Consider the following 23,861-nt stretch of genomic DNA (forward strand, 5'->3'; position numbering starts at 1 on the left):
AGATATTCCAAAGTTTAAAACATAGCCTAGAAGTTAACAAGTTAAATTGGCAATGACAAAACAATTATACATAGATACAGATGTTGTCCAACACAGTCATTTACATATAGCCAATGCCATTGTAAATGGTTAAGATTTACTAATTTATTAAGTATTAATTCCAAGTGTTTAATTTAATAATCTAAACAAACAAAAGGGGCCTATAAGACAACAAAATGATAAAACATAATAAAAAAAAGTATGTTGGGGGGAGGGTCAGACAAGCATTCGAGTCTATTCAGACTAAAAAGATAATCTATTTTTTTAAAGATCTCCAGAAAATGTCAACTATATTATCCTTTCTGTGTATACTCCAGTGTTTAACAATTTTCACACCCAGCCAATGCACTGTGAACGTCCTGTGGGTCACAAAACCTTATGCGGCCTACAGCTCCTGTGATGATACTGACTATGCCATCTGTGCAGCTGGAGAAAACTTCCTTTCTCCAAAAGATATTGTAACCTGGACTGTGATTAAACATTCTTCTATCCTTCAAACCTCCACCATCAGCAGCATCAGCAGCAATTTGTCAAACAGAAAGCAACTGGCTACTAAACTTTTGGTTTCTTTGGGCTCAGGATAAAATACACAGATAGGAACATGAAAACTTCGTAGCTTCAAAGTTAAGGCAATATGCACAATTTTCATTCTTTTTCATATAAAATACAACAATTAAGAAATCTGCCTCACTCCTGGCTCCTGGGGAGTGAATCAGCAGATGGAAGATCTGTCTCTCTCCCTCTCTCTGATTCTCCCTTTCTGTAACTCTGAGTTTCAAATAGATAAATAAATCTTAAAAGAAAATAAATGCTTCATTCATCTAGCAAATATATATTACATCCTTACCATATGCTAGGACCTAGGATAATACTGCATCTTCGTTGTTAATGCTTCAGAAGTGGCTTATTCTATCAGGCAAGGAAGTAAGGACTCTAGGGGCTGACAACCACCTTCCATTTCCAACAAAGAAAGAAGGCAAAGTAAGGGAGGGCATTTGGCACAGAGGTTAAGACACTGCTTGGGACGCCTGCAACTCATATCAGAGTGCCTAGGTTCAAGTTCTGGCTTGGCTCTTGACTTCTGCATTTTTTTTTTTTTTTAAGATTTTATTTATTGATTGGTAGAGTTACAGGCAGTGAGAGGGAGAGACAGAGAGAAAGGTCTTCCTTCTGTTGGTTAACTCTTCAAATGGCCGCAACGGCCAGAGCTGCGCTGATCCAAAGCCAGGAGCCAGAAGCCTCTTCCTGGTCTCCCATACGGGTGCAGGGGCCCAAGGACTTGGGCCATCCGCTACTGCTATCCCAGGCTGCAGCAGAGAGCTGGACTGGAAGAGGAGCAACCGGACCAGAACCATGCCCATATGGGATGCCGGAGCTGCAGGCGGAGGATTAGCCTAGTGCACCATGGCGCTGGACCCCGACTTCTGCTTTCTAATAATGTGTACTGTGGGAGGCAGCAGGTGATGGTTCAAGTAGCTGGGTCCCTGCCACCTACATGGCAGTACTGAACTAAGTTCCCGGCTACTGGCTTCAGCCTGGCCCAGCCCTGACTGTTGCTAGCATTTAGAGTGAACCAACAGATGGGAGAGCTCTGTTTCTCTGTGAAATAAATAAAATTTGAAAATTAAAAAGGTGAAGGTGTTCAAAAAGATGACAAAATAAAAACTTTCTATTATAAGGCTTTTAAAAAGGATTCATTGCATTGTAGAGTCTGGGGGAAAAATGATTCCCATGTACCATCATCTACTGATTCAGAGGATCTGAAATGAGGGTTGAGAATTTGCATTTCATTAAGTTCCTAGGTGATACTAATGCTGCTGGTCAATGGACTACACCTTGAGGTTACTGTTCTAGACCAGGGGTTGGCAAATATTTCTTATAAAAGCCCAGATAAAGATGTGAGGTTTTGCGCAGCCAGTCTCTGTTGCAACTATTCAAAGTGCAAAAGCAGTTAGACTATATATAAATGAATAAGCATGGCCGTGTTCCAATAAGATGTTATTTTATGAGCAATGAAATTTGAATTTCATGTAAGTTTCAAAAGGATGTTATCTTGATGACTTAAATTTTTTCAATTATTTTTTTTTGACAGAGTTATAGACAATGAGAGAGAGAGAGAGAGAGAGAGACAGAGAGAGACAGAGAGACAGAGAGAAAGGTCTTCCTTCTGTTGGTTCACTCCCCAAATGGCTGCCACGGCCGGCACTGCGCCGATCCAAAGCCAGGAACCAGGAGCCAGGAGCCAGGTGCTTCCTCTTGGTCTCCCATGCAGGTGCAGGGTCCCAAGCACTCAGGTCATCCTCCACTGCCCTCCCAGGCCACAGCAGGGAGGATTAACCAAGTGAGCCACAGCACTGGCCCCTCAATTATTTTAAATTAGTGTAAAAACCATTCTTAGCTTGTGAGCCAAGCAAAAATAAATATGGGCCCAGAGGCCATACTTTGCTAATCCCTGTTCAAGATGAATGGTTCTCAACCTAGCTCTTCACCAACATTAGAGACATTTTAAAAGACACAGAGAGTAAGCCCCATCCCAACAGATTCTTTTAACTGATTTAATTGGTCTAAGCCCTGAGGTGATTCTCATGTACAACCAGGATGAAGAACTACTGCTCTTAATCAATGTTTACCCAATGATTTCTAAAAATAGTTAAGATTTTCATAAGCCTTCTATGAAATAAGGGTTTCTGAGGTCAGTTAAGTTAGAAAAACGAGGTTACAAAGATTCATTTCTTACAGGATTTCTCACAAACTTTTAAGAGGTGACTACAGTAAGCAGTGTTTTCCAGATTCACTTGAACATCAAACCCACAGAGCAGCTCATGAAATTAGGATTTTATGAAGCATTTGGGAAACACTGTTCTAAATCTTTCATTCATAAAGAATACAAGATACTTAACTTTTATGATTAGATTCATAAAATTAGAGCAAAATGAGAGCGGAAATTAATTTAAAAATGAGAAAGTGTTGACTTGTCAAAATGACAATTAAAAAGACAACATCCTGAAAAATCTGAAAATACAAAATAGTAGGCAGTTAAGGAAGGAAGAAACACAATAAATATGAGGGACAAAAATCAAGGTAAAAGACAGTTTTCTACAATGGAGGAAAAGACATAGCAAAATCAGAACACATCAACTATGAAAAAAACTGAAAAAGAATTATAAGTGCCCTCCATTTAAAGAAAAGGAGATCACTATACAAGGTCTCAACAGATTTAGTGGTGAATGCCCTCAAACTTTTCAAGAATTAGATGATTCCTTGATAAAGTCAAAGGATGCCTATCATTATCTCACAGTCAGACATGCAGCAACCAGTCAGCAAATACAATCAATGTACTTTTGAAAACATGTAAACAAGATTGTTGGGGCCAGCACTGTGGCATAACAGGTTAAGCCACCACCTGCAGTGCCAGCAATCCATATTGGTTCTGGTTTAAGTCCCGGTTGCTCCACTTCTAATCCAGCGCCCTGTTAATGTGCCTGAGAAAGCAGGGAAAATGATCCAAGTGCTTGGGTCCCTGCACCCAGGTGGGAGACCCAGATGAAGCTCCTGGCTCTTGGCTTCAGCCTGGCCCAGTCCTGGCTGTTGTAGCCACCTGGGGAGTGAACTAGTGGATAGAAGATCTCTCTTTCTGTCTCTCCTTCTCTGTAATTTTGACTTTCAAATAAATAAACAAATCTTTAAATAAAAAAAAAAAAAACAACAACAAGGGTTGTAAAATATAACTCTTCCACAGAAAACAAAGTATCATTTCCATGACACCAGTCCCAGTCAGTAATCCATGGCATGAAGCACCAAACTGTGAGGGTTCTTCCTACTCTGCCCCATATGAGGAGAAAAGGCAGGGTAGTGTGCCACAGACAAAATGCTACTAGGCACACACCACTGGGAAGCAGAGTCAGTGAACCACCTCTTTCACAGCTTCGTACACCTCAGCATCCTACTAAAAGATACTGCCTGACATGATGCAAGGCCAAACCACAGGCTATCAACATAATAAACTCTCCTATGCAAGTGAACTCTGCACATAATCAAATGAGACAAATAGATTTTGAAGAACGAGATGTCTGTTATCTTACTGCCTAATCTGGTTAATGTCCACAAATGCATCAGCAGCCTAGTGGTACTCTTCAAGCACCATGGGCTGTTCTACTCAAACAAGTGGCAAACGATGTCAATGATACACGATAAAAGCCATGTGCTAGTCTACACTCAAATTCTAAAAGCACATGATTAATCAGTTTCAGAGCAAAAAAAAAAAAGCAAGACTTCATGTTCATGTTGCTACTTCAATGAAATTAGTATTTCACTAAATCTTCAAATATAAAACAGAAAAGATTTTAAATAGTCAAAAGATCATGTCTATTAAATATTTCTAAATTATTAAGAACAAATGAACTTTCGAAAGTCTAAACAATTTCATGAGTCAATGAAAATAGAGAAAAGTGAAAAAATACCATATTCGGATGGTAGGATTTATACCTAGAAAATCAAAAATATCTAATACACATATATTCAATAGACTGAAACTCTTGAGACTCTCATTAACAGATTTCTTTTTCAGTACAAATTGTCCTCTACAGTAAACAAGTAATCAAATTTCAACCTATAAAAGATAACCAGAAAGAGGAAGGAAAAAAACATGGATCTGAGTTGAAAGTAGAAGGGGCCAGCGTTGTGGCTGGGGTAAAGCTGGGAAAAGCTGCCATGTGTGATGCCACCATGCCATACTGGACTGCCAGCTGGACTCCCAGATTCTCTGTTTTCAATCCAGCCCCTTGCTAATGCACCTGGGAAAGCAGCAGTCCTGTGACACCCATGTGGGAGACCCAGGAGAGTTCCTGGCTCTTGGCTTTGGCCTGGCACAGCCCTACGCATTTTGGCCATTTGGGGAGTAAACTGGAAATGGAAGATATCTCCCTACCCCCTCTCTCCCTTTCAAATCAATAAAATCTGTAGGAAAGAAAATACAGAAATAAGAAGCCAAAAAGGTGAATTGCTTGAAGTCACAGATTCGACAAATGCCAAAAAGATGACCTGAATTCTCATGTGGCTCCAAGTCTGTGCTCATTCCACCTCACCATGGTGCCAGAAAGCACCTTGGCTTAACAAATATTCACTGAACATCTATTATGCAACAACCAACTGAGCACAAAAATGAGTAGCATATCAGTTTTAAGGAGACTTAAGATAACTGTCCAATTATTTGATTTGAAATTTGGTCTCCTAAATCCAATCTCAACAATTCTCCTACTTCATAGTCTTTTATATTATCTAAAAGTCACATATTCTTTTTTTTAAAATTTTTTTATTTGACAGGTAGAGTTATAGACAGTGAAAGAGACAGACAGAAAGGTCTTCCTTCTGTTGGTTCACTCCCTCAATGGCCGCCACAGCTGGCGCTACGCTGATCCGAAGCCAGGAGCCGGGTGCTTCCTCCCGGTCTCCCATGTGGGTGCAGGGGCCCAAGCACTTGGGCCATCCTCCACTGCCTTCCAGGGCCACAGCAGAGAGCTGGACTGGAAGAGGAGCAACTGGGACTAGTAGCCGGTGCCCCAACTGGGACTAGAACCCCAGGAGTGGGGGCACCGCAGGCGGAGGATTAGCCAAGTGAGCCACAGTGCCAGCCTAAAAGTCACATATTCTAACATGCAAAGTATTATTCTTTCTATGGATAATAAAAATCGTGCTAGAAATAACTATAAAATTTTTATTATACTATGTTATTAGAGCACCAAAAAAGGCTGCCATCCACTCAGACAACATCTTGTGTGCTTTTAAGGCATCCTTACTACCAAATGAACACACACACACACACACACACACAAGAAACAATTTAGGAAAGCTGAGTATCTGAGTTCTGAGTCAATTTCCACAGCAAACTACATTCAGTTCAGGGACATCACACCAGCACATTCTCAAACACATCATTTGCAAGTTTCTTATGGATATTTTAATACACTCACTTAAGTACATTGAGACAGTTGTTCCCAGCAAATTGTTAAGACTATTTCAGATAATTCAATATCTGTTCAACTTGGAGCAATGTGGACTTAAAAATAATACTGTTCAGTAGATTGATGTTGGATGGATATCCATAATTATTAACAGATCTGCAAAAGGCTCTGTATCTCATCTTACCCTGTTGAACATTTCCTGTATCATTCAAGATGAAGACCCAGAAATTATACTGAAAGATCAGAAAAAAACCTTCATAAAAATCACCAATTTCTCTTTTATCTCTCCTGTTCAGCAAAGTAGAACCCACAGCTGGCTATCTATCATACTGAAACAAGGGAGAAATATAAAAAGCAAGCAGGGCTTTCCAAGACAGCTTGAAGAAAGAGTTTCATGTAACTGTTCTAATTATATAGACCAACATGAAGTAATCCATCCAGGAAATAAACTAGAGTGGAGTAAAACAAAATTACTCCCATTATCTACTAATCAATTTGTGAATAATACTCAGGTGGAAATTCTTATCATTTCAGAGGGAATTAATAATCACTGATATTTAAAATGTAAGCCTTAAGATAAAATAAATATAGTAAAAACAAGAAGTGATTTTTTTTTTCTCACAACATTAGGGACCTCTGGTCAAGTAAAATTAAAATCAAAGCATTTAACTGTTTCTTTATAAATAAAAACTATACTTACCACAATCCATTCAGCAATATTTTCATAAAGTTCCGGACTAAAAATTGCTTTTTTAAGCCTAGCTAAAGGACCATCAGCATCTACTAATCTGCATCGCATGAAAACATCACAGTAGCCTCTAAAATCATTGCAAGGGGATCCAGGTTGCAGGGTGATGGTCTGACCACTGAACTGCTTGCTCCACTGCACAGACCCTGTACTGGCACAAGTTGATGGCTCCACTGGAAAAGAAGTGTCAAACGTTAAGTTGAAGATCATATTTCCTAATAGGCCAGTTGGAAAAGAGGAGGAAAGAAGAAACTGCCTAAAATCATTATCAAGACACATTATGCAGTTCTGTACTAGTTAGACTGGGTAACACCATTAGTGATTCACCTTAAATGCTACAATATATAAACAATCGACAAACCTTGACTCAACACCTACAATGGCTTTAAAACAAACACCCTAATAGTGTTTATATAAATTACTGTCATAAAGCTGGCAATGTTTGATCTAGTTATCATTTTTAAAACATGCAGGTACCATAATGCTAAAGATACAATTAATAATTATTAATAATGCTAAAATTAATAATTATTAAAAATGCTAAAGACACATTAATAATTTTCTCAAGAGGATAGATTTAGCCAGAAACTATCTGTCCAAACTGTATGTCAGAGTTTAAGACTTAAAATTTAGGAGCAAATCATGGTTTTTGAAGCAGATTTTATATTCTTGTATTGTAAGAGCCTTACTTTTCTTCATACAGCAGACATGGCACAATTCCTTGTCATCCTTGCCATCAGAACTGGCACAGGTACACTCTTCCAAGCCATATTTCTCACAGATAGAGCCTGCACATTGCTGGAATGAAAGACAAAGTAACCTTTATATGGTTAAACCCCTTATTCATAGTACTATATAGGCAGATGCAAGCTTCCAATATCAGAAAAATTAAGTGGAAATACAAACAAAAAATAAAGAGATGAATATCAGAACTGGATCCTATACTTACATTTGAACAAGAATAAGTGAAAGCAGATAGCAACTAAGAACACTAAAGTAGAGAAAGAGTAGTTATACTAGTTATTATGGCTCTTTTATAAGCAGAGAAAATGAAATTTTCTTCATGTACAGAATGGTACATATCTATTTCATAGATAAATGGTATTTATCTATGAAAGCTTGAAAGACTTCACATTAATAGAAAATGAAAAAAGTTATTTTATTTAGGCTATTGAAATATTTTAAAAACTTAAAAGCAGCATAGACAGTCACTTGTCTAGTTGTATCACTAGATAGAATAGAGCTGTACAATACACTAGAGTTGTATTGCTCTAGAGAATATATATTGAACACATGTAGTTGGAAAGATGAAAAAAGTCAGTAATTAATTGAAAGCCACCAGGCACTTGTGTCATTCATACATTCATGGATGTGTGGGGAACAGACAGGGATATTATTGAAACAAAAGACCAAGATTAATTTCTTTATGTAGTTTTAAGTATCAACAATTATTCTGAAAGAGTAGACTTTATAAAATAAAAGACATCTAAAATCTAATCCTTACCCCATTAATGCACACTTGTGTTTGCCTGTTACAGTCTGTAAAGTTTGGTTTAGGGTCAGACGCTGGGCAGAGAGCTGTGAAGCCATTACAAATTCCTTCTCTTGCACAGTCTGAATCATCCCGACATTTCTCAGATTTTGACTTGAATGCACACTGCGCTGTACAGCAGGGGCCTTGACTTGGACTAGAAAAAACATTGTTGTTAAACAAAGTAAACGGTGGGTACTTTCTAGCTCCTTGAATATGGCCCTAATTTCTAAATCATAAATCTTATCTTTTAAATGCTAAGTATTTTATTGATACACAATTTCATATGTTGAAATAATTGCTAACTACACTTGATCTTAGCCAAAAGGCCAAGAAGTGATATGAGTTAACTAAATTTAAACATTATAGTAAGTGTAGAAAAGTTATTAAATGTCTTGTTTCTCAGTCAAAGCATACAATATTCATCATTTTTTTCTTTCAGTTTTTTTTTTTTTTTTTTTTTAACTTTACAAGTAATCACTTCTTCCCTAAATGAAGTCATGGAGATTTACCGCAGTATTTAATCTGGTATTTGCTTTGATTAAAACATTTAATTAGCACTAGTGTAAAAAGGCACAATTGTATTATGTTAAATTATCTCACGTGTAATGTGTGATTAAGTCTAAATAGCTTAAGGAGTCAAAATATTTGTAAATAAATTCATATTTGGGGACTGAGTAAAAAAATATTCAACATTTTCATTCTATTTGCCTTTAGTGAAAGAATATAATAAAAATTGACTTAATAGTTATACAATTTATCAGTGTTTTTCATCGTTACATTACACATTAGTCAACTTAGCAGCATTTCTCATATTTTTATGCTGAAATCAAACTAATAAGACAGCCATTTAAAAAGTATTGGACAAACAATATTCTTTTGCTTATATCTACCACTGCCAAAGTAATCTAACAAAATCATTATATGACACAGTTACAAAAGTATATAGATTCTATTTGCCTAAATAAACACTTTAAGATTCTAAAAATATGAAAGCAGGCAGCCATTTGGCCTACAGGTTAAGATGATGGTCCTGTATCAGAATGCCTGGTTCAAGTCCTGGCTCCACACCTGATGCCAGCCAGCTTTCTGCTAATTTCGTACTCTGGAAGGCAGCAGGTGATGGCTCAAGTGGCTGGGTTTTTGCCACCCACATAGGAGACCGAGATGGAGCTTCCATTTCCTGTTTTTGGCCTAGTCCAGACCTGGCAGTTTGTGGACCTGGGAAGTGAACCAGCAGATGAAAGCTCTCTCTGTCTCTCTACCTCTCAAATAAATTAAATAAATAAAAATTGTAAAAATATGGAAGACACTCGCATCTTTAAAGTTAGGAACAGATTCTCATTTTTATTGTACATTCCCCCTATGTCCTTTTTTTAACACCACACAAATTGCAAGTAGTTCAAACTGACAATACAGAGCACTGATCAATGCTATTTCAGAAAAATAAATAAAACATAACAACAAATAAAGTTTCAGAATCACACGCATCTCAATGTAAGTTTTGACTCTGTCATAATTACTTTCAGGTGACATCACTGGCACATTAACATTACTAGAATTAGCAAGGTACCTGCATTGTTTTCCAGGCTTCAGCTTGCATTTTTTCCCCTCCGGTTGGTTTGCATCAAAGCAGCATTCATCTTTACACTGGTCACTATAGCCACAATCACATTCTTCACCTTGTTCCACCATTCCATTTCCACATATAGGTTGGCCAGATTCTAAGGAAAATAAACATTCATTTTATTAAAATTCACAAATTCTTTGGCGCTTCATTATGAAGGGAGAAAAAAAAACTTTGATAAGAAAAGTAGAACAAACTAGGAATCAGATGACCTAAGGAGGGTTCCACTATTAACTATCAATGTGACCTTCAGCAAAATTATTTCCCTTTTAGGAGTCTCATTTTCTTAATCTACATAATGAGGGGATTTGATAGTTCTTCCTAAGGTCCCTTCTAAAAGTGGGAACTTGTTATTTAGGCCATGGCACACTGAGCTTTTAAGGAATAATGACTATACATGGCATGTCACACAAATGCAAATTATATTCTTCGTTAACCAAAAATAAATAAATAAAATAAACTTGTTATGAAAACATCATGCACAAATAAAAGTTTAAAAGATTAGGCACAATGAAATAACAGGTACCAAGCAGTTAACTTTAACAACTCTCGACAATAAGGTGTTGTTCTTTTATTTACTCCCACAACTTTTGTAATGGAGTAACTTTTAAGATTTTTTAAAATTTTACTTAAGTCATACAAACTTCATGTATATTATAAAGATTTAGGAACATAGTGAGACTTCCTACCCTACCCTCCCTCCCTCCCGCCCACGCTCCAACTCTACTTCCTCCTCCCTCTCCCACTCTTAATTTTACAAAGATCTATTTTCATTGTACTTAATGATCATATAGTAAATCCTACATTAAGATTTATTTTTGTTTAATTATTAGAAAGGCAGAGAAGGAGAGATCCATTTTCATATGCTGGTTCACTCCCCAAAAGGCAGCAATGGACCAGGCTGGGCAAGGCTAAAGCCAGAAGCCAGGAAGTCCATCAGGGTTACTCATGTGGGTAGCAACACCCCAAGAACTTTGGCCATCTTCCACTGCTTTTCCAGGTCCATTATTAGAGAGCTGGATCAGAAGCTCAGCAGCTGAGACTGAACCAACACTCCAATACAGGATGCTGGCATCACAAGTATCTGCTGACCACAATGCTGACCGTTCTGGATAACAACTCCACATGACATATTATTATTCCTCTAAACACTTCACGATGCATCTCTAAAAGATTTTTTTTTTCTAAACCTAACTATAATACTATTATCCAATCTAAAAAAAATATGCTTAATAGTCAATCCATGTTCCATTTTCCTCAACTGTCTATAATTTGTTGGGCTTTCTTTTTTTTTTTTTTTTTTTAAGATTTATTTATTTACTTGAAAGTCAGAGTTACATAGAGAGAAGAAGAGCGAGAGCGAGAGCGAGGTCTTCCATTCGCTGGTTCACTCCGCAATTGGCCGCAATGGCCAGAGCTGTGCCAATTCGGAGCCAGGAGCCAGGAGCCAGGAGCTTCTTCCAGGTCGCCCTCGTGGGTGCAGGGGCCCAAGGACTTGGGCCATCTTCTACTGCTTTCCCAAGCCATAGCAGAGAGCTGGATCAGAAGAGGAGCAGCCGGGACTCGAACCAGCGCCCATATGGGATGCTGGCACTTTAGGCGGCGGTTTTACCCACTATGCCACAGCAGCGGCCCTCATTTGTTTGTTTTTAAAGATTTATTTTAGGCCGGCGCCGTGGCTTAACAGGCTAATCCTCCGCCTTGCGGCGCCAGCACACCGGGTTCTAGTCCCGGTCGGGGCACCGATCCTGTCCCGGTTGCCCCTCTTCCAGGCCAACTCTCTGCTGTGGCCAGGGAGTGCAGTGGAGGATGGCCCAAGTGCTTGGGCCCTGCACCCCATGGGAGACCAGGAGAAGCACCTGGCTCCTGCCATCGGAACGGCGCGGTGCGCCCGCCGCAGCGCGCCTACCGCGGCGGCCATTGGAGGGTGAACCAACGGCAAAAGGGAGGACCTTTCTCTCTGTCTCCCTCTACTGTCCACTCTGCCTGTTAAAAATAAAAAATAAAAATAAAAAAAAAATAAAATAAAATAAATAAAGATTTATTTTATTCATTTGAAAGGCAGAGTTAGAGAGAGAGAGAGAGAGGGAAAGAGGTAATTTGTTGTTTTGAACTTGGTTCCAAACATGGTTTTCCATAATCCAACCTATCCCAGCTTTTGGTTGACATAGCTCTTAAGTTCTTTCAATATATAAAAAAAATTCCTCATCCTCTTTTTCTTTTTACATTATTTATTTGTTAAAGAAGCTGGGTAATTTTGTCTTATGTAATGGTCCACTTTATATATGGCTGGTTGTAATCAGCCAATAAGCTATTTTTTTTAAAATGTACATTAGTTTTGCTCCTCAGCTAGACCAAGCTCCTTAATGGAAGAAAACGTCTACTATTTATACCATTTGTATTCCTAAGAGCATAATATGTACCTTTTGTATTCCTAAGAGCATAACAGTACTAGGCCAGATTTTGGTTGATTAACAAGGTTATATAGCAGCTTTAGACCCAGTGAATAATTTTAGAAAATTCCTTCAATTGTTTTCTTTGATTTCCAGCAATGGAGTTTAAAATTGGAATAGGAATACTACTCTTTGTAAATAAACAATAATAGCAAAACCACAGGCCTTTAGCATCTACTGGGAATAAGAAAAATCAAATGCCTTCATTTTCTAGAAAAGAAAACAAACTTCCAGGGATTTGTGACTTCTTTGAGACCACATATCCCAGAGTGGAGAAAACCACAAATTAAACTCAAGGTCTCCTATGTTTAAAATCAGATGACTTTTTTTTCTACTATACCAAATCAGTGTGGAAAAGAGTCACAGCACAGGTTGTAAACTGAGAACTCAGTAAGTAGAAGGGAACACATCTCAATCAAAAATATTTCAGAAGGATTAGTTTTAAATCCAGAAGGCTTTTTCTTGTCCTTATTCATAACTATTAAAGAAAAGCTCAGAGATCAATGAACAATCCAACAATCCTGGTTTCATTTTATTCCATCTCTTATGTTTCCTAAAACTAGAAACAGCATGTGCATATATGTATGTATTAAGTAAATAATAATGATTTAAAGCTCTAGCAATCATTTCATAATTCAAGTGACATACAAATTAGGATAAAAGGAGAAATGACAGAAAATTCTTACTGCAATATTTACTACTCATTTTCATCTCATACATGATTACTTCAAACTACCTATTTCTTAACAGCTTAAATACACAAAAAGTACTGTTGAAATGCCAAAATCTCAAGATGCACATTTATTTATAATTCAAGAAATAAATTTCCTTCCCCATAATATGCTCATTTTTAAAGGTTAACTTCAATCAGAAAATTTACTGTGAAAACAGAGTTTACAAATAAAGAATCAATATAGCACTCCATAGTTTATAGATACTTTATTTGTAAGCCATGTAGTCAGAGCACATTTCCTGACTGATGCTGACCTTTAAAAATGAGCATATTGCTCTGTAGGTATTATAGCAAAGAACTTGGGAAGTATTAGAAAAACTATCCCTGACAATGACAATAATAACAAAAATAACATCAATGCTATTTCTTTTCTTTCTTTCTTTCTTTCTTTTTTTGACAGGCAGAGTGGACAGTGAGAGAGAGAGAGAGAAAGGTCTTCCTTTGCCATTGGTTCACCCTCCAATGGCTGCCGCGGCCGGCACACCGCGCTGATCCCAGGGCAGGAGCCAGGTGCTTCTCCTGGTCTCCCATGGGGTGCAGGGCCCAAGCACTTGGGCCATCCTCCACTGCACTCCCGGGCAACAGCACAGAGCTGGCCTGGAAGAGGGGCAACCGGGATAGAATCCGGCGCCCTGACCAGGACTAAAACCCGGTATGCCGGTGCCGCAAGGTGGAGGATTAGCCTGTTAAGCCACGGCGCCGGCCAATGCTATTTCAATCTGTGCCTTTAAAAGAAAAGGCAAACTTTAGAAGAAAAATCCAAAGATTGTGAAAAGGGTGAAAAGAGAAGTTACAGACTGAAAGGAAATATTTGTAAACCAGTACCTGACAGACAACTAATATCTAGACTGTATTAAGAATCTTTGACTCAACAAAAAAACCCATCAGGAAAAACCAGAAAACATGAACAGACATTGAGCCAAAGAAAATACAGAGATGGTGGGCAGCTTCTGGCACAGTGGATTCAACTAGGGCTTGTTTAGAGTCCTGGCTACTCCACACTTCCAATCCAGGTTCCTGTTAATGTACTTGGGAGGCAAGGGATGATCCATACCATCCAAATGGGAGACCCAGAAGGAGTTCCTAGCTCCTGGCGTCAAGCTGGCCCAGGCCCAGCAGTTGTACACATTTGGGGAATGAGCCAGCAGACAGAAGATTGCGATCTTGGTGTCTCATTCTCTGTCTCTTACTAACTCTGCTTTCCAAATAAATATTTTAAAAACAATAAATACAAAAGAAAATATACAGATGGAAAACAAGCATAAGAAAAGATGTCCAACATCAGTAGTTATCAGAGAAGTGCCAATTAAAACCATAAAATAGGAGTTGGTGTTATGGCGTAGCATGTAAAGCCACTGCCTGCAATGCCAACTCATATGGGCCCAGGTTCGTGTCCTGGCTGTTCCACTTCTGATCCACTTCCTTGCGAATAGTCTGGGAAAGCAAAGAAAGATGGCTCAGGTGCTTGGGCCCCTGCTACTACCCACATGGGAGATCTGGAAGAAGCTCCTGGCTCCTGGCGTCTGGCTGTTGTGGCCGTGTAGGGAGTGAACCAGTGGATGGACAATCTCTTTCTCTCTCTTTCTTTCTCTCAGTCTCTCTCTCTCTCTCTCTCTTTCTCTCAATCTGACTTTCAAACAAATAAATAAATCTTTGGGAGAAAAAAACATAAGATATACTACATACCTATCAGAATGACTAAAACAAAAAATAGTGAAAACACTAAATGATGGTGAAGACAAAGAAAACTGGATCATTCATACATTACTGGTAAGAATGTAAAAATAGTACAGGCACGTTGAAACACAGTTTGGCAGTTTCATACTAAACAAAAGAAGCAATTATTATCTGGTCCATCTACTAGATTTGTGGAGTCTTATCCCAAAGAAATAAAAACTTAAGTTTAGATTTTAAAAAACCCTGTACATAAATATTTACAGTTCCTTTATTTCTAACAACCAAACACTGGAAATAGAATAGATCTCCTTTAATAGGTGAATGGTTAAACAAATTATGGGTCATATATACCATGGAACTAATATTTAGCAACAAAGAGGAACAAACTATCGATACAGAAACAATGTAGATGAACCTGCAGGGAATTATGCTGAGTGACTCTCAGAAGATTATATTCTGTATGATCCCCTTTATATAACACTTTTGAAATGACAAAAAATCAGAAATGGGAAACAGTTTAGTAGGGTGGAGGAGGGACAGCAGGAAGGTGGGAGGCAACAATGAGGGACTTTTGTGCTGACAGAACAATCTTGAATCGTGGCTGTAGTTGTGGATACAGATACATATACATATGATAAGAATGTATGCAATTAAATATACACAGAGAAATGAGAACATGAAAAACTGGAAAAGCAGAGTAAGATCTGTGGATTGTATGTATCAATGCCAATATCCTACATTATAATATTGTTCTATCTCTGTCTCTCTCTCTCACTATCCACTCTGTCAAAAAAAAAAAAAAAAAAGAAAAGAAAAGAAAAAAAAAATATATTGTTCTATAGTTTTGCATAGTATTACCACTGGTGGAGGAGGGGTATGAAAGCAACACAGAATCTTCTATTTCTTACAAATGAATGTGGATCTACAACTTTCTCAATAAAAATTTCAGTTGAAAACAAAAGCCGGGGCAGGCGCTGTGGCACAGCGGGTTAACGCCCTGGCCTGAAATGCTGGCATCCCATATGGACACCAGTTCAAGACCTGGCTGCTCCACTTCCAATCCAGTTCTCTGCTATGGCCTGGGAAAGCAGTGGAAGATGGTCAAAGTCCTTAGGCCCCTGCACCCAAGTAGGAGACCCAGAGGAGGCTCCTGACTCCTGACTCCTGACTCCTATCTCCTGACTTCGGATGGGCGCAGCTCTGGCCGTTGCAGCCAATTGGGGAGTGAACCATCAGATGGAAGACCTCTCTCTCTCTCTCTACCTCTCCTCTCTCTGTGTAACTCTGACTTTCAAAGAAATAAATAAGTCTTAAAAAAAAAAAAAAGAAAACAAAAGTCACACTTATTTAGAAAACTTTCTCAGAAATTTCTCCTTCAATGCTTGTATGTTAAATTCCACTTTGACTGATACAAACAAATGTGAATAGGCCTTAATATTCACCCTTAAATAACTTACAACCTGTGACAAAGATCACAAAAATACATGAGACAAGGAAGAATATTTAGAGTATATTAAACATCACAGGTTAAATATGGTAAATACCGCATGTGAGGCATAAGAGAACCATGGAAAAACAAAATGTATATTACTATATATCCACATAATAGAATATTACTCAGCTATAAAAAGGAATAGAGTTCTGATGTATGCTTTAACATGGATGCACCTTAAAAATATGCTACACAAAATAAACCAGACATAAAAGAACAACTGTGATCCCACTTAAATGAGGTACCTAGAATAGGCTAATTCATACAGAAAGAAAGTAGAGATTACTAATTGCTGAGGGGAGAAGAAAGCAGGAACTACTACTTAATGGTTATAGAATTTTGATTTGGGGTGATGAGAAACAATATGGAAATGAATTGTGACGGCTCTACAACACTGTGAGTATAATTAACACCACTGGATTATACACTTAAAATTGGTTAAAATGGCAAAAATTTATCTTTTTTCATTAAAATAAGAAAAAATAATTTTACAGCAGCCTTATTCATAGTAGCACAAACTCAAAAGCCCAGGTGGTTATCAATGGGAGAGAGGATGTAAAACCTGTAAAACATTCATATACCATAATACTACTCAACAGGCCGGCGCCGTGGCTCAACAGGCTAATCCTCCGCCTTGCGGCGCCGGCACACCAGGTTCTAGTCCAGTTGGGGCGCCAGATTCTATCCCGGTTGCCCCTCTTCCAGGCCAGCTCTGTGCTATGGCCCGGGAAGGCAGTGGAGGATGGCCCAATTCCTTGGGCCCTGCACCCGCATGGGAGGCCGGGAGAGGCACCTGGCTCCTGGCTTCGGATCAGCACAATGCGCTGACTGCAGTGCGCCGGCCGCAGCGGCCATTGGAGGGTGAGCCAATGGCAAAAAGGAAGACCTTTCTCTCTCTTTCTCTCTCACTATCCACTCTGCCTGTCAAAAAAAAAAAAAAAAAAAAAAAAAAGCCTGTTCCTGAACACGTGCCCTCTTTAAAAAAAAATACTACTCAACAAGAAAAAAGGAATAAAACACTAAAGATGAATCTCAAGTTATTATGCTGATGTAAAGCAACTTTCAACAAAAGTGTTCAAACTGTTTAATTCCATTCCCATGAAATTTTAAAAATAAATATATGATAAAATCAAACAGAGGGGTTGCCTCTAGAAGTGAACTGATGACAGAGATTAGCTGAAAAGGGGGAATAAAGGTATTTTCTAGGTTAATAAGATGTTCCCTATCTTGAAAGCTGCTTAGCTTATACAGGCAAATACGTATGTCAAAACTCACCAAATGGTACATTTATAACACATGCATTTTTCTTATATAAAAATCATCAAAATAACTTCAGGGGTGGGCATCTGGCCCAGGGGTTAATATGCTGGTTGAGATGCCCACATTACACATCAGAGTCCCTGGGTTTGACTCTTGGCTCCTGATTCCACTTTCCTGTTGATGCAGATTCTGAGAGGTTGCTGGTGATGGCTCAAGTAGTTGTGTTCCTACCACTGCATGTGAGAGACCTCTCTGCTTTGACCCAGCAAAGCCTAGTCCCAGGCCAATTTTTGCAGGCATTTGGGCAGTGAACCAGTAGATGAGATATCTCTCCTTCTATTTCTCCTCCCTGTACCCCCTCCCACCAATAAATAAATGCTTAAAAAGAACAATACTGAAGTCTAGTCAATGATGCACAGACTACAATGCCTAGGGATCAAGTATGCCTGCAACTGATTTTAAATTGCAGCAAGAAAAAATATGAGATGAAGGATGGATAGATTAATAAGTATCTCAGGGCCAGTGCTGCGGCTTAGAGGGTTAAGCTCTGCCTCTAGCGCTGGCATCCCATAAAGGTGCTTGTTCTTGTCCCGGCTTCTCCAGCTCTGATCCAGCTCCTTGCTAATGCACCTGGGAAAGCAGTGGAAGATGACCCAGGTCCTTGGGCCCCTGTACTCATGTGGGAGACCTAGAAGAAGCTCCTGGCTCCTGCCCTCAGAGTGGCCTAGCTCCAGCCTTTGCAGCCATCTGGGGAGTGAACCAGCAGATGAAGACCTCTCTCTCTGCCTCTCCCTCATTCTGTGTAACTCTGCCTTTCAAACTAATAAGTATATATTTAAAAATAAATAAATAAATATTTGAGGGGCTGGCATTGTGGCATAACAGTTACACAGTGTCTGCAGTGCTGGCATCCCACATAGGTGCCAGTTTTGAGTCCCGGCTGCTCCACTTCTGATCCAGTTTCCTGCTAATGCTCTTGGGAAAGTAGTGGAAGATGGCCCAACTCCTTGGGCCCTTGTGCCCATGTGGGAGCTGTGGATGAAGCCCCTGGCTCCTGGCTTTGGCCTGGCCCAGCCCCGGCCATTGCGGCCCTTTGGGGAGTGAACCAGCAGACTGAAAAACTCTCTCTCTCTCTCTCTCTCTCTCCCCCTCTCACTTTCTGGAACACTGCCCTTCAAATAAATAAAAAATAAATGAATAAAAATATTTGATAAAAATAGGAAAATGTTAACTATGAAATATGCGTGGTAGGTATAATTCTTTCACGTTTTCTGAATGTTTAAAAATGTTCATAATAAAACGGAAAATATACATACCAACAAAACAGTTGTTTCTCTTCTTCTCAAGAACTTGGCTTATATTTCTAATACTACAGAGTGAGAATTTATTGTTGTTAAGTTTATCGCCGGATGTTGCTCTTGCATACATGATGTAATTGCCATTTTCTTTTTGTCCTAAATTCTTAGATTCTCCTGGTGTGCACTCTGTTCCAGAATCATGCTGTCAAACAGAATATAGAGTTATATAAACAGGAAGTAAAAGAAGGTTTTCAGGCCATCTGACTAAATGTAATTTTCTCATTATAAGAACAATGGAAGCTTGTGGACTCTCCTTTAGAAAGGACCTTAAAAATAGGAGAACAATTCTCTCTTTTCATGGGCTCCTCCTCAGAAGGGAGGGAAAATCAGTACAGGTCTAATAACAACAATGTATAGCTTTGTAAGCAGGGGCCAGAATCAAAGAAAAACTTTAATAAAAATCTATTAAAAATAAGTCCACCTATTTATAAAACTATTAACAATCACATAAGCTACTTTAAAACTATTAAATATTCTTTAAAATACATGCTGAATTACATATTATGACTAATTCAGAGAAAACAAAAGTGGGATAGACAGAAGAAAGAAAACAGAGAGACTGACAAGGGGCCAGGCACATCCAGAACAGGAATATAAGACAGCTAACTCATTCATCAGTATATAAGAAAGAAGTAAAAATGCTGGCTAGGGATAGAAACACGGTGACCTATTTAAAATGAAAATTAGAAAAAAATCAAGCAATAAAACCAAAAACACAGCTTTGCAGAATGAATAGGAGACAGTTATGTGTATATGCACAGAAGTGGGTTTTGCTATTAGAAATGTTATTGATGTGTCAGGTACATATAGAAAAGTACCAAAGCACAGCTCTCTGAATTTTTTCAAAATAATCACACTTAATACAACCAACACTGAGACCAGGGCTGAGCTGAGACACTATAAGATTCCAGCAGCCCCGACTCCCAAGAGATATGCATTAAAACAAACTCACAAGGCTCCTCAAACACTTTGGAACACATTAGAAGGGGTGAAAAACAGCATGTTCTAGCATAAGAAAACACACTGGGTTCTAGCATAACCATTCTATTTAACTAAAATCTTGTTTTGAATACCCAACAACTCTACATTCCCCTTGGGTATTATGTTTTTCCCTGGAGTTGATCTAAATTATTTTTATTTTTTACCCTCCAATCTGAGGCAACGGCCTCCAATATCATACCTCCCAATACCTCTTACCTTTATCCTAAATCTGGATTCAGAATTTAACAACTCAGTCCCGTTCTCCAATATTATCTTGCTTCATGCTTTCACTTGATACAATTTAATTTGGCTTCCGGTAAGGTATGGGCACTAAGATTATTCTCAATAGTATAGTTTAAGAGGAAAAAAATTCTAATAATACATAATACTTGAAGTCACCATAGACTATCTCACCATTTTTCAATTTAGTAAGTATTAAGAACGTTCAATATTATCCAAGGAGGCACAAAAGCACTAGGAGGCACTAGGCACTTGGCCTAGCAGTTAAGATGGCAGTTGGGATACATTCACCTTACATCAGCGTGCCTGGGTTGGAGTCCTAGCTCTGCTTCCAGTTTCATCTTCCTGCTAATGAAGACCCATAGCAATGATACCTATATGGTTGGATCACTGCCCCCCATGTGAGAAACCCAGATGGAGTTCTTGGCTCCTGTCTTTGGCCTGACTCAGCCCTAACTACTGAGGGCAGCTAGGGAGTAAACCAGTGGATGGAAGATATCTCTAATTCTAGTTCTCTGTCACTCTGCCTTTCAGATAAATGTATAAATCATATAAATAAATAAATAAATAAAAGTTGATAGTGACAGTAAACAATTTTAAATAATTTACCCAGAAATACTGATAATAACTATTAACTTCTGATTGGCACTTAAAAGAGGAAAAACTTAGAACTTAGTGAGATGGCACTTTCATATATATATTATAAATATATAAAATATATACTTTTAAAAGATTTATTTATTAGAAAGACAGAACTACAGAGAGAGGTAGAGATGTAGAGAGGTCTTCCGTCCACTGGCTCATTCCCCAAATGGTTGAAATAGCCAGAGCTGAGCCAATCTGAAGTCAGGAGCCAGGAGCTTCTTCTGGGTCCCCAACATAGGTGCAGGGGCCCAAGGACTTGGGCCATCCTCTGCTACTTTTCTGGGCACATTAGCAGAGAGCTGGATCAGAAGTGGAGCATCTGGGACTCGAACTGGTGCCCATATAAGTTGCCAGCACTGCAGGCAACAGCTTTACCCACTATGCCACAGTGCCAGTCCCAATGGCACTTATATTTTACAAACTTAGAGAAATTAGGGGATTTTAACCTTCAAGTATACAACTTATTTTTAAAATCACAAAAATTTCCAATTTTATAAGTATTTGAATTGATATACAGTTTTTAAGTGAAATTCTCCCAAACTTGCTACCTGAATAAGCTCTATCAAAATCACAAAGACAGAATATACTTTAGTCTATCATACTTCTGTGTCCAATCAACCTTTTGGTCATTTAAAAACCAATATGGGGCTGATGTAACAGGATATGTGGTATAACAGGTTAAGCCACTGCCTGTGATGTTCCTGCCATCCCCATTGGAGACCCGGATAAAGCTCCCAGCTGCTGGCTCTGTTCTGGCTGAACCTGGCCATTGCAGCCATTTGGGGTATGAACCATTAACCAGTGAATGAAAGCTCTCGCTCTCTCTCTCTAACTCTGCTTTCAAATAAATAAAATAAATCTTGGGGGGGGGGGGCAATATAACAGAATAAGTATTAAATAATATCAAGGACTGTTATTAATTTTGCTAGCTGTAATAATCACATTTGGGTATCTAAGAAAATTTTTTTTCAGAAATGCATACAATAATATGTAAGGATAGATGAATTTGCTTTAAATCCTTAGCAAAGCAAAAAAAGGGATACAGCAAGTAGATATGACACAATCTCGATCATTGTTGACTCTGAATCAGGGTTTGATAAAACTGTAGCCCACAGCTTGTTTTTATAATGCCTATGATAAGAATTGTTTTTCAACACTTAAAGGACTGTAAAAACAATTACCCAACAGAGACCAAATATTGACCCAAAATGTTTATTAATAGGCCCTTTATAAAGTTTTCGGATTTCTGTTCTGGATAATGGGCATATGAAAGTTTACTGTATTACGTTTTTTTCCCTTCACTTTTGTGTATGTTAAAAATCTTTCCTGTGGCTGGTGCTGTGGCATAGCAGGTAAAGCCGCTGCCTGCAGTGCCAGCATCCCATGTGGTCAGCGGTTTGAGTCCTGGCTGCTCCACTTCCAATCCAGCTCTCTGCTATGGCCTGGGAAAGCAGTAGAAGATGGCCCAAGCCCTTGGGCCCCTGCACCCATGTGAAAGACATGGAAGAAGCTCATGGCTCCTGGCTTTGCATCAGCACAGTTGGGGAATGAACCAGCATATGGAAAACCTTTCTCTCTGTCTCTGCCTCTTTGTAACTCTGCCTTTCAAGTAATAAATAAATCTTAAAAAAAAAAAAAAAGAAGAAGAAGAAAAATCTTTCCTAATAAAAGATTTTAAAATATCAACTCCATTCCACAGTACAAAAGCAAAAGTCAAGAAAATCCCCAGTAATACTTTAACAGAAACAAAGTCCTCCCCCTGCCCCAGAAAAAAAAAAATTCTATATTTTCCAGATTTTAAATGCACTTTAGAAAATGAAAAGTGGGCCGGTGCCGTGGCTCAACAGGCTAACCCTCCGCCTTGCGGCGCCGGCACACTGGGTTCTAGTCCCAGTCAGGGCACCGGATTGTGTCCCAGTTGCCCCTCTTCCAGGCCAGCTCTGTGCTGTGGCCCGGGAGTGCAGTGGAGGATGGCCCAAGTGCTTGGGCCCTGCACCTGCAAGGGAGACCAGGAGAAGCACCTGGCTCCTGGCTTCAGATCAGCGTGGTGCGCTGGCCGTGGCAGCCATTGGAGGGTGAACCAACGGCAAAGGAAGACCTTTCTCTCTGTTTCTCTCTCTCTCACTATCCACTCTGCCTGTCAAAAAAAAAAAAAGAAAAGAAAAGTGGTTTTCATTAAAAAGGTATCTGAGTATATTATATCCCAGGCACTGTTGTAGAGCTATGAGATACAGATATTTTTTTCTGAAAAAGCCACACAAAATCCTTCACCTTCACAGAATTCTGGCATTGTTATATTATTTAATCACAGGTATGTGATCTTCCCTTTTCAATATAGTCAATTATATTACTGTGTTTCTGACATATAAAAACTAAACATTGACACATATATTTGTTTTCACTGTAAACAAAAATCACTCAACATAAAAATTAGGCTAATAACTTTTTATTAAAAGAAACCCAATAATTAGGCAACACTTACTGGAGATCCAAAGTTATGTCCCACTTCATGAGCAAAAGTAATGTGAGAGACTTTGGGGGGTACATGAGATCCATAGTTCTGAACAGTGATAATTCCAGTGTTCAAGGACTTCTTCTTACCATCTGAATAGAGTTTACTTTTTTCACATATTCCTCCAGAGCTTCCTAATTCAGAACAAAAGCAAAGTGAAAAAGGATACATTAAAAAAAAAGGATACATTGGCACCTATTTCCCTCTCCAAAAAAAGTTAATGCTAAAAATCTACATTAAATTAAAACATTTTATATAAAACACAATTGTTATTCAAATGAACACCCAACTTCTCAAAAGTTTCTTTTGTCCAAGATAATAAAATATTCCCAAATAAAAGTTTTTACAATACCCATAAAGAAACTTCCAGGACTGACTAATTTACAGCTCTTATAAAATGTTCTTTATCACCAAAATGGACTCAAATTTTTGCTCTCACTGAAGTTAGCAAAGCAAATATTTAAGTTTCCTTTAAATTTGAATATATCAATATTTACACTGAGTCAAAGTCTATGCCTTTTCATACTTTAGAAAGAAAATTTATAATTTAAGTTAAATGAAAGTTAAAGAAACTAAGGAAATTGTGAGAAAGTCACTTCTACAAA

General features: G+C 38.5%; 1 protein-coding gene across 1 annotated transcript in view; it reads right to left on the minus strand.

Annotated features, from left to right (window-relative positions):
* The window catches only part of ADAM10 (ADAM metallopeptidase domain 10), a 147,501-nt gene that overhangs the window by 10,613 nt on the left and 113,027 nt on the right, over positions 1 to 23,861 (minus strand). The window contains exons 9-14 of the mRNA XM_062206009.1: positions 23,227 to 23,390; positions 18,837 to 19,020; positions 9,852 to 10,002; positions 8,252 to 8,435; positions 7,437 to 7,545; positions 6,700 to 6,920 (exon numbers count right to left, since the gene is read on the minus strand). Coding sequence (XP_062061993.1) covers positions 6,700 to 6,920; positions 7,437 to 7,545; positions 8,252 to 8,435; positions 9,852 to 10,002; positions 18,837 to 19,020; positions 23,227 to 23,390 — 1,013 coding nt within the window. The remainder of the gene's footprint in view (positions 1 to 6,699; positions 6,921 to 7,436; positions 7,546 to 8,251; positions 8,436 to 9,851; positions 10,003 to 18,836; positions 19,021 to 23,226; positions 23,391 to 23,861) is intronic.

Source organism: Lepus europaeus, chromosome 11 (assembly GCF_033115175.1).
Source record: "Lepus europaeus isolate LE1 chromosome 11, mLepTim1.pri, whole genome shotgun sequence".
Lineage (NCBI taxonomy): Eukaryota > Metazoa > Chordata > Mammalia > Lagomorpha > Leporidae > Lepus > Lepus europaeus.